The sequence below is a fragment of the Mesocricetus auratus genome, unplaced genomic scaffold (assembly GCF_017639785.1).
Source record: "Mesocricetus auratus isolate SY011 unplaced genomic scaffold, BCM_Maur_2.0 Super-Scaffold_100008, whole genome shotgun sequence".
Taxonomy (NCBI): domain Eukaryota; kingdom Metazoa; phylum Chordata; class Mammalia; order Rodentia; family Cricetidae; genus Mesocricetus; species Mesocricetus auratus.
Window position 1 is genome coordinate 1,038,226 of NW_024429192.1, and position 16,119 is coordinate 1,054,344.

General features: G+C 45.8%; 1 protein-coding gene across 1 annotated transcript in view; it reads left to right on the plus strand.

Moving 5' to 3' along the window:
- The window catches only part of Dscam (DS cell adhesion molecule), a 445,727-nt gene that overhangs the window by 12,461 nt on the left and 417,147 nt on the right, over positions 1-16,119 (plus strand). Inside the window, 1 exon segment of the mRNA XM_040750391.1 lies at positions 7,384-7,530. Coding sequence (XP_040606325.1) covers positions 7,384-7,530 — 147 coding nt within the window.

Consider the following 16,119-nt stretch of genomic DNA (forward strand, 5'->3'; position numbering starts at 1 on the left):
TCAGTTCCTCTGAATCGGTTTTCCTCTGCCAACCAGGTCCCACAGAGGTTAAGAAATAACCATTCAGAGACATGTGTATATATATACATACATATATATATTATTGTATGTATATATGTATGTATGTATATATTATATATATATGTATATATTATATATATATATGTATATATATTGTTTAGCCAATGGTTTAGGCTTCTTACTGGCTAGTCTCTCTTAATTATTAACCCATTACTATTAATCTGTGTATCTCCGTGTGGCTGTGACTTACCTATTTGATTTCCTGGGATCCTGCCTCCCCAGTCTTTCCCTGCCTCTTTGTTCAAAATTTCTGCCTAGTTAAATTCTACCTTTCTGTTGACCAAAACAGATTTATTAATCAACCAACAAGAGAAACATATATTCACAGCATACAGAAGTGTTGCAGGATTCCTGCCTGGGTCCCGTTGCCGCTTCAGAGCCCCCCAAATATCACACAGAGACTCTATTAGTTACAATGCTGTCAGCCAATATTTAGGGCTTCTGTCTTAAGTATGAACCCGTAACTACTAATGATATATATATATATATGTATATATATATGTATGTATGTATGTATACTACAAGGTCTTACTGAGAGAGCTAGACTCATGGGTCCTCTCCTCCTGGAATCACATGGCGACTCCCTACTACATTTGTCAGAATCCTCCTCCTCTCCTAGTCCCACCCATCCTGCTTCCTTATTGGCCAACAGTGTTTTATTCATGAACCAATAAGAGAGACATATGTACAGAATGACATCTCACATCACCACCTCTTTTCTGTTTAAATAAAAAGAAAGGTTAACTTTAACATAGTCAAATTATATATAAACAAAACAGTTATCAAGAAGAATAGTCCATTAACATTTAGCAAGATTTAAAGAAAATATTTTAGCAGCTGTAGTTCTTTCCTCGGCAATCAAACAATTTAAAGACAACACTATAGCATATAGAATCCAGACTCTCTGAGTATTTTCCATCTTTATCTGGCTTTTTTATTGTATTTCTTTTACTTTTTTTCTGAGCAGGGTTTCCTCTGGAAATCTGCCTACCTCTGCCTCTGGAGTATTGGGATTAAAGATGTGTGTCAGTATACCCACTTAATCATTAATTTTTTCTCTCCCAAACCTATTTATATTTTTCTTTACTGTAAATCTGTATCTTTTTCTAATCACGAGTCTTGTGTGCTCGCTAACAGCTGAGGTTTGGCTGCTTCTGTAAATTAGGAAGCTGCTTTTAGAAGGAGTCGCAGCATGTCTCTCAATGCCTGGGAAACAGAGCTCACCCAAGAAAATGCTGCTACCAAGAAGCTGTGCTTGCCTCTGTTTTTGTTTCTAAAATCCTTTTTGAGTTTTTGTGAAGTTTCTATGTGGAAGTTCTTAGTAGCCATGTTTCTGGGACCATAATGTTGCGGGATTTCTGCTTTCAAAGCCCCCAAATAACCCACAGAGACTCTATTAGTTACAATGTTGTCGGCCAATGTCTAGGGCTGCTTATTGGCTAGCTCTGTCTTAATTATTAACCCATAATTGCTAATCTTATGGAGAATTCCAGACTCAAGCATCCTCTCCTCCCAGAATCACATGGCAACTTGCTACTACATTTTCCAGAATCCTTTCTCTGCTAGTCCTGCCTATCCTGCTTCCCTATTGGCCAACAGTGTTTTACTCATCAACCAATAGGAGAGACATATGTACAGAATGATATCTCCCATCACAGAAGGACATCCCCCATCAAGGGATGACCATATTTACTGAGTATTTGCTATGTGCCTGTGTCAGATATATCTAGAATTGTGTGTATGTAAGAGAAGAGAGAGAGAGAGAGAGAGAGAGAGAGAGAGAGAGAGAGAGAGAGAGAATGCACATGCACGCTTTGCAGGTGGAGATCAGAGATGGAGTTAGGTGTCTCAATTGTTTCCTAACTTATTTTTTGAGACAGTCTCTCATTGAACCAACTCTGTTAAGCTGGCTGCCAGTGAGCTCTGGGTATCTTCCTTTCTCCTTGTCCCCATCACTGTATGGATACTGGAGATATGAACTCAGGTCCTCTGGTTTACCCAGCAGGCACTCTACTGACTGAGCCATCTCTCCGGGCCCTATGATGGCTTTTAGATGGATTTCTCCATTTGGTCTTGAGAATGAATGATATAGGGAGTTGTTTGGACACAGGTATTTAGTGAACCAAGGGACATTACTGACTTAGGACCTGGAGCTGAATTAATAGGGGATAGAAGCAATAGTCACAGAGGCTCAAAATCGTGACTTTCAAGGTAGATTTTACACTAGAGAGGCCAATGGATGGCTAAAGAAGTCACTCCACAGTATATGGAGTTCCACAGGTTCCTGAGGCTAAAGAGGCTAGGAGCTGAGCCTTGGATGAAAGTGTCACATGAAATAGGCTGCAGTTGGTCACTTGTGGCCCTGAAGCTCAGGCCTAAGGAACAGTGTGCTGGCTAGCTGTATGTCAACTTGACACAAACTGTGGTCATTTGAGAGGAGGGAACCTTCAGGAAAAAATGCCTCCATAAGATTAGCTGCAGGCATTTTCTTCATTAGTGATTGAGGAGGTAAGGTCCAGCTGGTTCTGGGTGGCGTTATCTCTGGGCTGTTGGTCCAAGGCTCTGTAACAAAGCAGGATGAGTAAGCCATAAGGAGCAACCAGTAAGCAAAGACCCACCCCCACCCCCACTTCATGGTGTCTGCATCTGCTCCTATCTCCAGGTTCCTGCCCTACCTGAATTCCTATCTTGGATTCCTTCAGTGATAGTACTACAATATTGGAAGTACAAGCCAAACAAAACTTTGGTCATATTGCTTTATCCCAGCAATAGTAATGCCAGCTAAAACAGAACTTGGGGCCAGGATTTTGGGGTATTGCTATGACAGACCTAGCCATCTATTTTGGAGAGGATTGTGGAAGGGCTTTGGAAATTTGGACTAGAAAAGCCATTGAACATTCAAACCTTGATGAGATGTTCTTTGGGAGTGCAGAAGATAAGAACATCAAGAGAAATTCAGAGGACGGAGGCCTGGCTTGCTAAGCTCCAGAAGGAAGCTTGAGAGTCATTTAAAGACTACAAGGGCCATCGCATAGTTTAACAGTCTATGGCTCTGGTCAGCTATGCCTGAAGCATCAGCTGTATTTAACAATACCAGAACCAATGAAGAGAAACCATTTCATTACTGGGACAATCGATGCTGGTCATTTGGAGCTGAGACGTATAGCCGTGACCAGCGTCATTGAGGTAAAATCTTCTGGGAAGTGTTTCCTCAGAGTCAGCACACAGCTCTGTGCCAGAGGTGACTGAGGTGGTACCTCGTGCTAGCAGCCAAACTTGGCAATGTAAGTCACCCAGATCGTGCTGGCTTTGAAGGCATGAAGGGGTTGTGGACTGCAGCCGAGGCTTGGCACTGTGAGGGGCCCAGGAGAGGCTGTTGGCGAAGGTGCAGGCTTGGTACCAGTGGAAAGCACAGATGTAAAGGCGCCACACAGAGAGTTTGAGTGGTGGCACCGTGAAGAGAACCCAGGAGAGGCCACCGGTGAAAGCGCGGGCCAGTAAGAACAGGAAGACCCCAGCGGTTCAGAGATGGCGGTACCGTGGGGTGACTGCCGAGAACAGGGTGACTGCCGAGAACAGCGGTTGACAGTGGAGTGGAGCCAACCAGAGTTTCGGAAGACACGCTGTGCATGCTGCAGCAGGTAGAACTAGAGACTAGGCCGAAACCATTGGAAGAGAACAGAATTACGAATGTATCCCAGACATTGGACACTGAGTCATTTACATGGTTGAATTTGGCTTTGCTTCGATTTGATCATGACTGTTCCCTGGCTCTTCCCTCTTGAAGCAAGAATATGTCTAATTTATTTTGATTCTATAGGATCCACAGTTGAGACTTTAAACTTTTAAAAAGGGAATTTTTGTACTTTATGGAGACTTTGGATTTTAAATGAGAGAACTTTTTAAAGTGTTTGAGTTTGTAAGGCTGTGGGACATTTTCAGTCTGTAAAGTTTTTTTTTTTTTCGAGACAGGGATTTTTTAATTTTTTTTTTTTTTTGAGACAGGGATTCTCTGTGTAATAGTCCTGGCTGTCCTTAGAACTCATACTTACTGAGAGCCGCCTGTCTCTGCCTCCCGAGTCCTGGGATCAAAGGCATGCTCAACCATTGCCCAGCTGTAAAATGTTTTATAGTATGCTTTTATTAATAAGGGATGAACAAGAAAGGAAAGGTTATGGCTTTACAGTGATGTGTTTGTGTGTCAAAATGACAAGGGTTCATTTGTGCTGGCTAGATTTACGTTAGATTGACACAAACTATAATCATCTGAGAGGAGAGAACCCCAATTGAGAAAATGCCTCCGTATGATTGGGCCGTAGACAGGCCTGTAGAGCTTTTCTTAATTAGTTATTGGTTGGGGAGGACCCAGCCCATTGTGGGTGGTGCCATCTCTGGGATGGTGGTCCTGGGCTCTATAAGAAAGCAGGCTGAGCAAACCAGTAAGCAGCACTCCTCCATGGCCTCTGCATCAGCTCCTGCCTCCAGGACCCCGCTCTGTTTCAGTTCCTGTCCTGACTTTCTTCAATGATTGGAAATTTACGCTCAACAAACCTTTCCACCCAATTTGCTTTGGTCATAGTGTTTTATCAGAACAACAATGGCCCCGGCTGAGACACACAGGCTGTGGAGATGCTGTTTGTGTCTCTTTTGGTAGCATTTTCCTCTTTCCTGGCTGACATGGAATTGGGCTCTTTGACTTGATTTCTGGTGAACATTTCCATGTGTGGTGTGTCCTGTATAATGTGTAAAGATGAGTGTCCTGGGGGTCTAAGGTAGTTGCCTGATTCTGGAGGACGACAAAGCAAGAGACTCAGACACTTATCAGATCTTTAGGAGCTCACGCTCCCCTCCTCTATTTTTCTTATCCATGCCCCTTCTCTTCGTTCCATCCTCTCCTCTGTCTGGTGCTCTCCCTGATGCCTGGGTTCTTTTATTTATTTATTTTTTGAGACAGGGTTTCTCTGTATTGCTTTGGAGGTTGTCCTGGAACTCACTCTGTAGACCAGGCTGACCTCGAACTAGCAGAGATCCGCCTGCCTCTGCCTCCCGAGTACTGGGATTAAAGGCGTGCACCACCAACACCCCTGGCTGATGCCTGAGTTCTTATTCATTACTGAGTTATATTCATTCACTTTTCTCTATAGCCCCTTTCCAAGTTAGAAACGAGACCTCAGCTCTCCTTGGGCTCTAGTCATTTGTTTACCCAAACTTTTCCCTTCCCCTGACCACAATGATGCACCGAGAACAAGCTTTTGGGTTCCCGAATTGTGCCCCATGGACCTCTTGTGGCAGGCATGGTCTTTATATGCTACCCAGAGCTTCAAGTCACACCACACTCAGAGCAGGCACAGGATCTCAGAAGAGTCTTCCAGTTAGAAGGATACCTCTGATTGAGATAGGAATGAAGACATTCTCTAAGCTGAGAAAAAAAAAGATCAAATATGAATGTTAAAAAGAGAACAATGGGTCGTAAGATGAAAATGTTGATGTGGGAAGGGGACCAGTGAGGAGGGATCCAGGGATGATAGGGGTAGGAGGGGAATAGAAGAGGGTGTGGCCGAGAGTAAAGAGAATGAACTCATATGTTTGTATTGTCAAAGAGTCAACAGTAGAATAAACCGATTGAGAGGCAACAGTGTCGTCAATGCCATGTCTTCTATGAAGGCACTCTCCATGTCACTGCTAGCCTCCCTCAGCAGTCCCCTTTTAGAGATGGTCCCTTGGCACACTGGACACTCCATGGGGTACAGTCCCTCTCTTCCCTAGAGTGTTAGCCCCTCTAGAAATCATTTTCATGGCCAGTTTTCTTTCTGCTGAGTGACATCCTTCAAGGAAGCTAATTGAATGACGGGGTGTTTTCATTATATATCTAGAAATTTTCAGACTCAGAATGAACACCTTGAGTTGCCCTTTCCACCGTGCATGATTTAAAATTGGGGGAATGGCTGGGCGGTGGTGGCGCACGCCTTTAATCCCAGCACTCGGGAGGCAGAGGCAGGAGGATCTCTGTGAGTTCAAGGCCAGGCTGGACCGCCAGCCTCCAAAACAATACAGAGAAACCCTGTCTCGTAAAAACCAAAAATAAAATAAAATAAAATAAAATTGGGGGAATGAAGTTGGTACAGAGCAAGGTTCATCATTATCTCATTAACCCTAATGCAGAGACTGGCTCTGTCTCTATCTCTAGGGCAGGTGGTTCACCCAGCCTGCTTAGCAGACACAAGGCTGCCCCAGTGGCTACCTCAATAACCCCAGGCATGAGGTCTCCCCTCATCACCTGTTTGGTGCAGGTGAAACTTGGGGCATTCTTCTGCTTTGCAGGTAATGACAGCAGGACAAGGGTTTGAACCCAGGTAGCTGTGCATGCTGGGTGGGCACTGAGCACTCCCTGTGCCCTAAAGCCACAGATATGCAGAGAAGACCCTTTGCACTCTTTTTGGAATATTCCCATCATTGAGAATATTTGGACAGTTCTCAGAACAGTGATGGTTTTCCACACAGGTTTTAAACATGTTGGAAGAATTTATATCTAAGGAATTATTTTCCTTGTTTTATTGTTTTCCAGGATCTCCCTCTCTCCCTCTGTGGAGACAGAGAATATGGGGTCTCCACATTCACATGTGGGAATGAAGACATGTATGTGCCATGGTCAGAGGGCACGCTTACTGTTAGTCCTTGCTGTCCACTGTGCTGGAGATGAGTCTCTTTGTTCTTTTGTCACTGTACACATCAGGTTGACTGGCCTGTTCCCGTCTGGGGATCCTTTTATCTCCACCACCCATATAACCGTAGGGCACTGGGATATAGCCATGTTCTGTTTTTGCTAGCTATGCATGTATTCTGGGGATCTGAACTCAGATCTTTACACATGCACAGCAAGCATTTTACCCACCGAGTCGTTTGTCTAGCCTGAGTTTCTTGAGTCTTGTATTTATCTCCTTACTACTGTTATACCTTGGTCTTCAGTGGACTAAGGGATGGGAATCCCTAGACTCTGCCCTCCTCCTTCATGAAGCCAATGACCCCCTCCCATGCCTTCTAATGCCTTCTTTGGGGGGGGGACAGTACAATGTCTCAGGTTAGACTCTTTCCTTTAGAGCAGGGTGTAGCGTATTGCTAATGAAGCGAGTGTTTAGCTAGGTGTTGGAAGACAGATGAATGCATTTGCTGGCTTCTTTCCAGTGTTTGTGCTATGCCATTGTTATCTGTGTGCCGTGGCCTTTGCATTAGAACGGCAGCGTCTTGGCTGGGATGGACCCATTGTCTATGCTTCTTAACAAGGATCCTCTCTCTGCCTTCCAGTTTTACGGGAGCCCTATACAGTCCGTGTGGAGGACCAGAAAACCATGAGAGGCAATGTCGCGGTGTTCAAGTGCATTATCCCCTCCTCGGTGGAGGCATACGTCACTGTCGTCTCATGGGAGAAAGACACGGTTTCACTTGTCTCAGGTAGGCTGAGTATTACTGTTTGTCACGAGGTAGGAATTGGGCCTGCGCTTGTGTGTGATAGAAGGAAGAGTACCTTGGTTGATTATATCATAGGGTGAGCCTGTCTTGGTTGACTCCATCTTATAATTAGGCCTGGTGGCATGCGTGTGGTAGGGTCACCATACCCGCTGGTATATGGTGGTCCATTTCCCCAACTTATTGAAGAATTGGCTGATGAAGGGACATTAGTTACTTGTACTGTGCGCACAGCCCTAACTTTTTTGGGGGGGAAACTTATGGTTTTATTTCTGCTTTTAAAAATCAGGTAAGTTGAGTATTGCATCCCTGAGCTGCTTCAGTGACGTGCATATGCTGATGTTCTGGAACTGGGTGGAAGCAGAAGCCTTGGTTTTCCTTTCAAGTGTGGTCAGAGAAATGTCACGTGTTTTATGCAGAAATGGATGTTTGTATGGATATAACTTTTGGATCGGTCTATTTTGGTTATCCAGAAATGCAAGACCATCTCAGTCTGCGGGAGACCAAAGTGTGTGTATCCACTGCCAACATTATTGAAGTTAGCTTCCTGTCCTGTGTTCTTGACCTGGAAAAGCCAGCTGGACACAGTGATCAGGTTTCCTATCTTCTGTCTCCTTCCATGGTGACTTAAAAACGTGTTGCTGCTGTGGGAAATAATTTAGATGAATGGCATGTTGTTACATGCAGGAAGCAACTGTTTTGCTCTTGGTGGTCTCCATGAACTAGGGCAAGAGCCTGAGGGAGTGTGCACTTATGTACACACATGTGCATACACACACATACATATATATATGTACACATACAACATACCCACACATACCACATATACATACATACACATGTATACTCACCACATACAGACACACACACAGACACACACACATACAAACACACACCACATGCTTACCACACACACACACACACACACACACACACACACACACACACCAGTGCTGTCCCCTGCTAGCTATGGCATCCTGTCACTTCACAGAGACAAGCTGCAGATGCCCTCATGGAGATGCCTTGTTTTTGTTTCTGCTTCATAATTACCTGGATGACATCTGAAACCTGTCATTTCATGTAAAGTAGCCACTTGAAAGACCCTAATGAAAATGAATGTATGTCATCCTGAAAACACACTGAAGAAATAAACACAGGACAGACCAGAGGTCTTAGTTTAGTTTCGTTGTTGCCACTGTTTTGTTCTTTTCATGTGCGTTACTTTTCTGCCTGTTGTCTTTCTGTCGTGCAGCTTGAGCATAGACCTCACACGTACTCAGTGAGCATCCAGCCACATAACTCCATTACCCTGTGCTTTGGGCATTTCATTTTGAGAAGGGTCCTTTACGTTATCCTTGCTGGCTTTGGATTTTCAATCCTCCTGCCTCAGCCCCTTGAATATGTAGGATTACATGCCCATGATACCAAGTTTGGCTTTAGCAGTAGCATGGGGAGACCTTGATGCCCTTACACTCCAGTGGATGATATATACTTGCTGCAATGCTGATTGTGTAATCTGTTACAGTCTGAAACATGCTGAGTTTCAGAAGTTAACGTGACCATGGTAATGAGAATTAAGAGTCACCTGCCTACCTCTGCCCACCGCCGTTCATGGTTTGATGGTCTTCACTTTTTCTCCTTAGGAGCCTGCATGGCAAATGGGGACATTCTTAGGCTATCGCTTACTTGTTCAGTGTTTAAGAGAAAGGGCCTCAGATTGACATGATTAAGCAGAGAGTATCCTGGGAAAGACTGAAATGACCCCACATTGACATGACTAGGTATTGTGTATCCCAGGAGAGGAAATCTCCTCTTATTGAAATGGGTAGACAGAGAGTATATCCCAAAAGGAGGATATCTGGAGCTTTTCTCTCTGTGCCCCTCACTCTGGGGTCTGGACCAAAGTCAACTCCACTGTCACAGAGCAACACATCTGATTCAGTGTTCGGCATCTCCCCTGGGAGAAGTTGTACTTGGACATGACACATGACACCTCCGTTCTTGTGTAATTCATCAAGGTAGTCACAAGTCCAGTGATGAAATCAGGGGGTGTGGGCGTGAAAAAAGAGATGGAGAAATAGAATTGGGCTTTGTCTTATGAAGGAACCCATAAATAAACAGCTGTTTGTTTGTATGCCAGCCAGTTGGAGAGAGACAGACTCTAGTCATTCAGCCTGAATCCAACTGGCCTATAGTTAGACTGATTACTTCAGTGCTCCAGAGTCTGCTAAGTTCTGTCATCAGAGGTGGGTGAGAGTGCACGTCTGTGATAAGAGGCACTGGTACTTATGGGTACCATGGGCCCACTGAGGGCATAAGGTCATAAGGTCACTGGAGGTGATAGAAGCAGTTAACAACACCCAGTATCTTGATAAATAAGCTAGTTTGGGATGGCTTAGAGGTGCAGAAGACCTGTACTTCTCTCTGGAGGTGACACAGGTCACAGGGCATGCGAAGGCATGGCAGCTCTGGGGAGGAACCATGCTGGGGATGAGGAGTGGTGGGGTATGGAGGCTGAGCTGCTGGAGTCGCTCCCAGATTCTTTGCCACAGGGAGATCTTGCACAGCCTGAGGTCCCAGCCACAGCAAAGTTCTTCTGAATCCAAGTTGAGCTCCAGAAAGGATGTCCCAATGACACACGTGCCCTTGATGATGCCCAAATGGTGAGATTGCATGTTTCCTGTACTCCATCTGCAAGTCTTGCCAGGTTAGCTTAGATCTATCCCATGCTGTGCTCAGACCAGCTTTCCCTTTCCTGTATCTCCATGGCAGCCTAGGTTTCCATGAATCTGGTTGGAACATCTGTCCCAGGCAGTATTCCTCCTTGGAACAGACTACCCAGTTTAACAGTGACTCCTCCCATAGGGAACTGGTGGGGGTTCCAAAGCTGGTACAGGAAACTGGGTTAGCTTCAGGAAGATGTGGGCCCCTGACATCCAGGAGGGTCCCAAGGACAGTACCGAGATTAGTGCCTCCTGAGGCTTCTGGAAAGTTGCCCCTTGGGTGGGCATCCTGGTATTCAGGGTGCCGTGGGGTTCAGCCTTGAAGGCCTGGGGGCTACTTGAATTCAGAGCAGCCAAAGTGCTGCGAGTATGTGAGCAGCATATTTGTGTACATCTGTGCACCAAAGTGTCTTTAGACTTTGGAAATGGATATCTGTGTTTCTGCAAGTGCATGTGTGCATGTGCACGTACATACATACATACATACATACATATGTGCACACACACAGACACACGTGGGCATGCATGCACACAGATAGGTGCCACAGCACACAAGTGGACGTCCTCTCTTTACATCTTATTTGAGACAAGGTCTCTGTCTGTCTGCTGCTGTTTTGTACCTTACTCTAGGTTAGCTGCCCCGTAAGCTTCCATGGGTTCTCCTGTTTCTACCTCCCATCTCTCCATAGGCATGTTAGGGTTACTGGCTTCTGCCTCCAGCTCTATGTGGGGATTGGAACTTAGGTCCCCACACTTGCATTGACAATGCTTTGCTCACTGGAGGTCTCTGCCCCACCCCACCCACCCCTCCAAATTGCATTTCAATGAAAGGAAATTTGAATCACTGATGCATTGCTACAAGAGGCAACAGAAAGATGTCTATACTACAGAGAATATGCAAGAAGAAATCGGACTGGTCCAAGGGACTCTGATAATGAGCATCTGATATGACTGTTGTAGGCATTTCGGGCAGATCGGGATAGGATGGGTATCCTGGCACTCAGGAGTCACAGAAATACTGAGTGCTACACAGCTCAGGTGGAAAGGTATCCTGGAGCTGGGGAGCCAAGGACCACCACAGGTTGCAGTAAGCTTAGCAGTTTACAGCCTAGCCTCAGGGAAAAGGCTTTCCCAGTGTATCCTCTCAGCTCCTTCAGGACAGGGTCTTCCTGGGATGTTTGCACAGTGTAGCAGTTTTGCTCGGCAGGAGGTTTCTCAGGCAAAGTTGCTACAGTTCAGCTCTGCTCCCTGAGAGAGCAGCGTACCCACTCTGCCAGGGGAAGGTTTCCCTGACAAAAGTGTTACAGCCCTGCTTGCTCTGCTCTGCCCAGGGTCTTCTCTGCTCCACCGCAAAAGATCTTCACCCAAAACTCATCCAAGGAGTTTATTGGGAGGGAAGAATCCAGGAGAGTAGCTGCCCTCTGCCACTGTAGGACAACCTGGTAGTGTGAACAGAAACAAGCTGAACAGACACAGGGTTTATATAGGGTTTCCAGGGTGGGGATTGGTCAGATTTTAGTGCTGAGCTCAGATTGGCTAGAAATCTGCTGGAGGATTGGTTAGTTTCTGCATAGGATTAGAGTCAGATTTGGCTCTGGTTTCAGGGCCAAAGTGTGTTTTTAGCCTTTTGGCTCCAATTTTTAGGGCCAGGGTGCATTTCTTTCACTGACTCTGATTCCAGGGACAAAGTGTGTTCTTTGGGCACTGGTTTCAGGGTTATGGTGCATTTCTTTAGCTCTGGTTGCAGGGCCAAAGTGTGTTTCTTTGGCCCTGCTCAGGGTGTGTTTCTTTGACTGGTCCCTTTTCCCTACAACTGTCTCAATGAACTCACTGCATATTGGGTTGTATGGATCAATTTCTCTTTGGGGTTGGGGTGTGAGTGGGGGTGGTGGAGGCTGCAGGTGGCCTGAGGCACACTCTGAAACAAATGTTGCTTCTTCCCTAGTCTTGAAGTTTCCAATATCCAGGACATGAATGAGTTCATTTCTTTTGGATTATCTTTGCAAAGAGTACTTTATTGCCTAAGAGTAGGACTCCTATAATTACCCCAAAGATGATAATGTCTGGTGGCTCCATTGCCATCACCTGGGCATCTCCCATCCCAAGTGGCTTCACATTTGCTCTCCAATTCTGGTGCAGTGAATAGTGGGTTAGAGCTGTGTGTGCATGGGACAGGTACATACCACAAACCTGGCAGCCTTGTAAATATGGTGGACTCTGACCCACTGTGTTCTTACATTACTGAAGCAATGAGTAGTGGGGGCAGTGAGTCATGGGGGCTGTCTGCCTGATTTAATGCCCCTTTGTCACATCCTTGTCCTGCAGAGCAGCGAAAACCTTTTGAATATTAATGTAGCCCCATAATAAAATACAGTGGCTTGGCTATCAAAGTGCATGGAGTCCTTGCTGCTGCCAAGAGCCCTAAGACGTAATCCTGGAGAACAATGGCCGTGTCTCTCTCTGTGGGTTTTGTCTGTGGTGCCCCATTGAGATTTTCCCCCCATGCACTCCATCTCTGTTTCTGCTGATAAAGTTGTGAGAGTCTCCCCAGGGGCTCAGGCACACTAACATCAAAGACACAGCCAAAGGATACCAGATTTGGGAAATGGAGAGAGCAGGCGCTACTGTTTCTGCAGCCGCTGCCTCCCTCTGTAGCGTTTCCTAGCTGACGGACCCCTGTCTTGAGACAACCCAAGAGCTTTGTCTGATAGGTCTAAGGATGACTGTCTTCTCTCCTACATCTGGGATAAAAGGGAATGGTTTCCAGTCCCCATGAAATAAAAAAGGACGCAGACTGCAGTTTTCATGAAGCCTTTGTGCATGAATTGGGATAAAACCGTGTCTGTAGGTCATAGATAACCCGGGAGGTGATTCTGAGGAGCAACCCTGTTGGGATGGCTTCGGCTCTAAAGAGCTTAGAGAGTGCAGCATACTGAGGGGGCAGGAGAATGGGCAAAAGGCTTCAAGTGGCAGACGATGTTGGCTGGGGAAGTAGGGAAAGTTCCAGGAGAGGAGTATTATTTAAGAAAGCCTTTGCATTTTAGGAAGGAGGGGGAAATAATTAAAAGAAAGCTAGAGTCAAGAAAATTAGGAAAAGCTTCCCTTTGGTGCATCTTATCAAGCTTTGCTCTGAGAGTAGCTTGGATACAATCCATTCTCACTGGGGGCAAGATGCTGGGATCAAAAGCTATGCCACAGTGGAGGTCTGGGTGTGTGTGCGTGCTCTGTGACCACATCTATAATCTGGAAACAACAGCTCACTTTTTAGTGTTGAGAGGTTTAATTTTATAGCCAACCAGTGCTGAGTGTTTTCAAGGCAGTCTGTTGCTTTGCTGTTTAGGTTGTCACCTCGCTGACAACCATAATTTTCTGGAGCCAAAGTGGGCAATGAGGTCAGCATTCATGTGATGGAAAGGACAAAAGTGTCACCAACAGACTTCATGTTTGGCTTCCAATGTGTGCCCCTAGGCATCACCGGGTGGAAGAAACATTCGTGAAGAATTTGTTGGAACCAATGAAAATTGAGTGCAATGTTCCTAAGTCCGGGTTTTTGTCCATGTATGTTATCTGATTTAACTTACAATGATTTTTAGCAAATAGGAACCTCATTGACAGCACAGAAAGTGGCTTCATTGCAGGGCCTGGAGTCTGAAGGTTTGGGGCATGTGGTGTGCTTGGCCTGATGGAGCTGCTTCCTGAGAAAGCTTGTGAGAAGGAAGGGGAGCGCTTCCATTTGAAAGCTGTTAGTTATATTTAGCTAAGTCTATTGCTCACTGAACTGGCTGTCTGTGTTCTGTCACCCTAAGTGAGATTGGAGCCAGGCCAGTGTGACTCTGCTAGGTTTCTTGAGGACCCTGAGATGGGGTCATATGTAGTCAACAGTTGGCTTCAATGACCTTCGACAACCCAGGAGTCACAAAGACCTTGAACAGCCAAGTCTTTTTCCAAAAGGAAGAACTCTGCCCTCAGTGGTGGAAGTTATGCATTGCAGATCAGAGTCCCAAACCAAGGAAGGAGGGACACAAGGCATAACCATACTAGTGTGTTTGCAAAAGGGAAAGAAAACAGCGAGTTAGCAAATTTATCCCAAGCTTGGGGTTGTCCCAGGAGTGGCATTGGAGGTGTCCATCTGTGTATATATTTCCTCATGGTGCTTGTGACATGCAGGGGGTGTATGTGGGGAGTGAAGTGTGTGTCGTGCGTCTATGTGCTGTGTATGTATAGTGTGCATAAGCAACACAGGGCTCTTTGCAGCAGGCCCTGACCCCTCCTGAATTACTTTTCTGTATTTCCAAGAGAAAGCAGCTTCCAGTTGCTGCTCTGAGCACTGGCTGGGGTCATAGGGACAGGTGTCTCTCTCTGGTTTTAGCTTCAGTGTCCTCAAGTGGGTACTCATGGCTTCACAGGTCCATAAAGGACAGGAGACTGAAACTCCATGTTTCTTATCTCTCTTCTTAATCTCTGCTGTCTGAGTCACTCCTCTTCTTAGACACAACTCTCCCAGGATACTCTGTGTATGTATCAAGGATTCTGAAGATCATGCCAGTTTTGGTCACTTGCTGGAACCCAGAGGGCTTTGCGTACAGTTGGCTACACCCATGCTGAGACTGTTACAGGAAGGGGCTCGGGAAAGTCAGTAGAGAGAAAGGACACAAAGAGACAGAGCCAAGAGGACACCAGCTGGAGCTCAGTTCCTTCCCCATGAAGTGACATAGAACAAACTGAATTCAACCAGCAGAAGGTTGTGGCAAAGCCATAATCATTGGAGGCAAGGGTTTCAGACACCTCATCCTGGACACTCCAGGGGAGGCAAGTATTTAGCACAAAATGGATTTACTTATACAATTCAGGCAAGTGACTACTCTAAGAGGGAGGGCCCTTCAAAGTCCCTGTTCGCAGAGAATAGCAAAAGGCCCACCATACAAGCTGGCCTCTGTAACACAAAACCACTTGGCTGTCTCCTCCTTTGCCATAAAGCTTCTTTGTGTTGGTGGCTCAATTGTTTTATACCCCTCCACACACGCAATCACATTTTTAATATAGCCATCAAAACTGCTAAGAAAGTGAGTGGATATGATGGCACTAATGGCCATCATCCAAATATCCCCAGCCTCAAAAGAGATCTTCCTTCAAATGACTTACATGTCCCCAAAGCTACCCGACCAGTACCTATCTTGCTCCTTCTCAGTGAACATGTGGCTGGCTTCAGTCTGTCCATGGAGGGAATTTTCTCCCCATCTTACTGTCTGTCTCCCTGGGATGTGTAGATCTTCACTGAAGAAGCAGGTGTCCATCTTGGTCCAAAGGACCTCCTTTGAACACAAGCACTCTCGCCAATGTGCTTCTGAAACACATCAACAGTTGCCAGCGAGGAACTTGTGAAAATGGGAAAGCAAAGATGATTCAAGAAGAGGTGTCAAAACTCAAAGGGTGCAGAGGATGTGGGTGAATGACCTGGAACCTTATCATAGTGACACTGAATCACCAGGGTGTTGTGAACCGGCAGTGTACAGGGTTTTATTGTAACACCTTTCGACTGAACTTGATAAAAGGGTTTCCTCAAACATAAACTTGATGGTATAAAATTAGAAACCAACTGGCATGAAGGGAAACAGGATTTTTTTTGCTTTAGCTGCCACAGGTGACTCAGAGTACAGGAACACCTAGGAGTACAGACTGTTAAGCAGCTCTCCATGGCATCGCATGCACATGCCAGGCTTTATTGACAGCTGCATTGCGATCCCCCAGGTAGTCACTCTCACCATCCCACTTCTCAGATGAGGAACCTGAGGTCCAGGGAGGTCCCATAGCTCACCCATGACACAGGTAGCATCAGCATCTGAGTGACCTG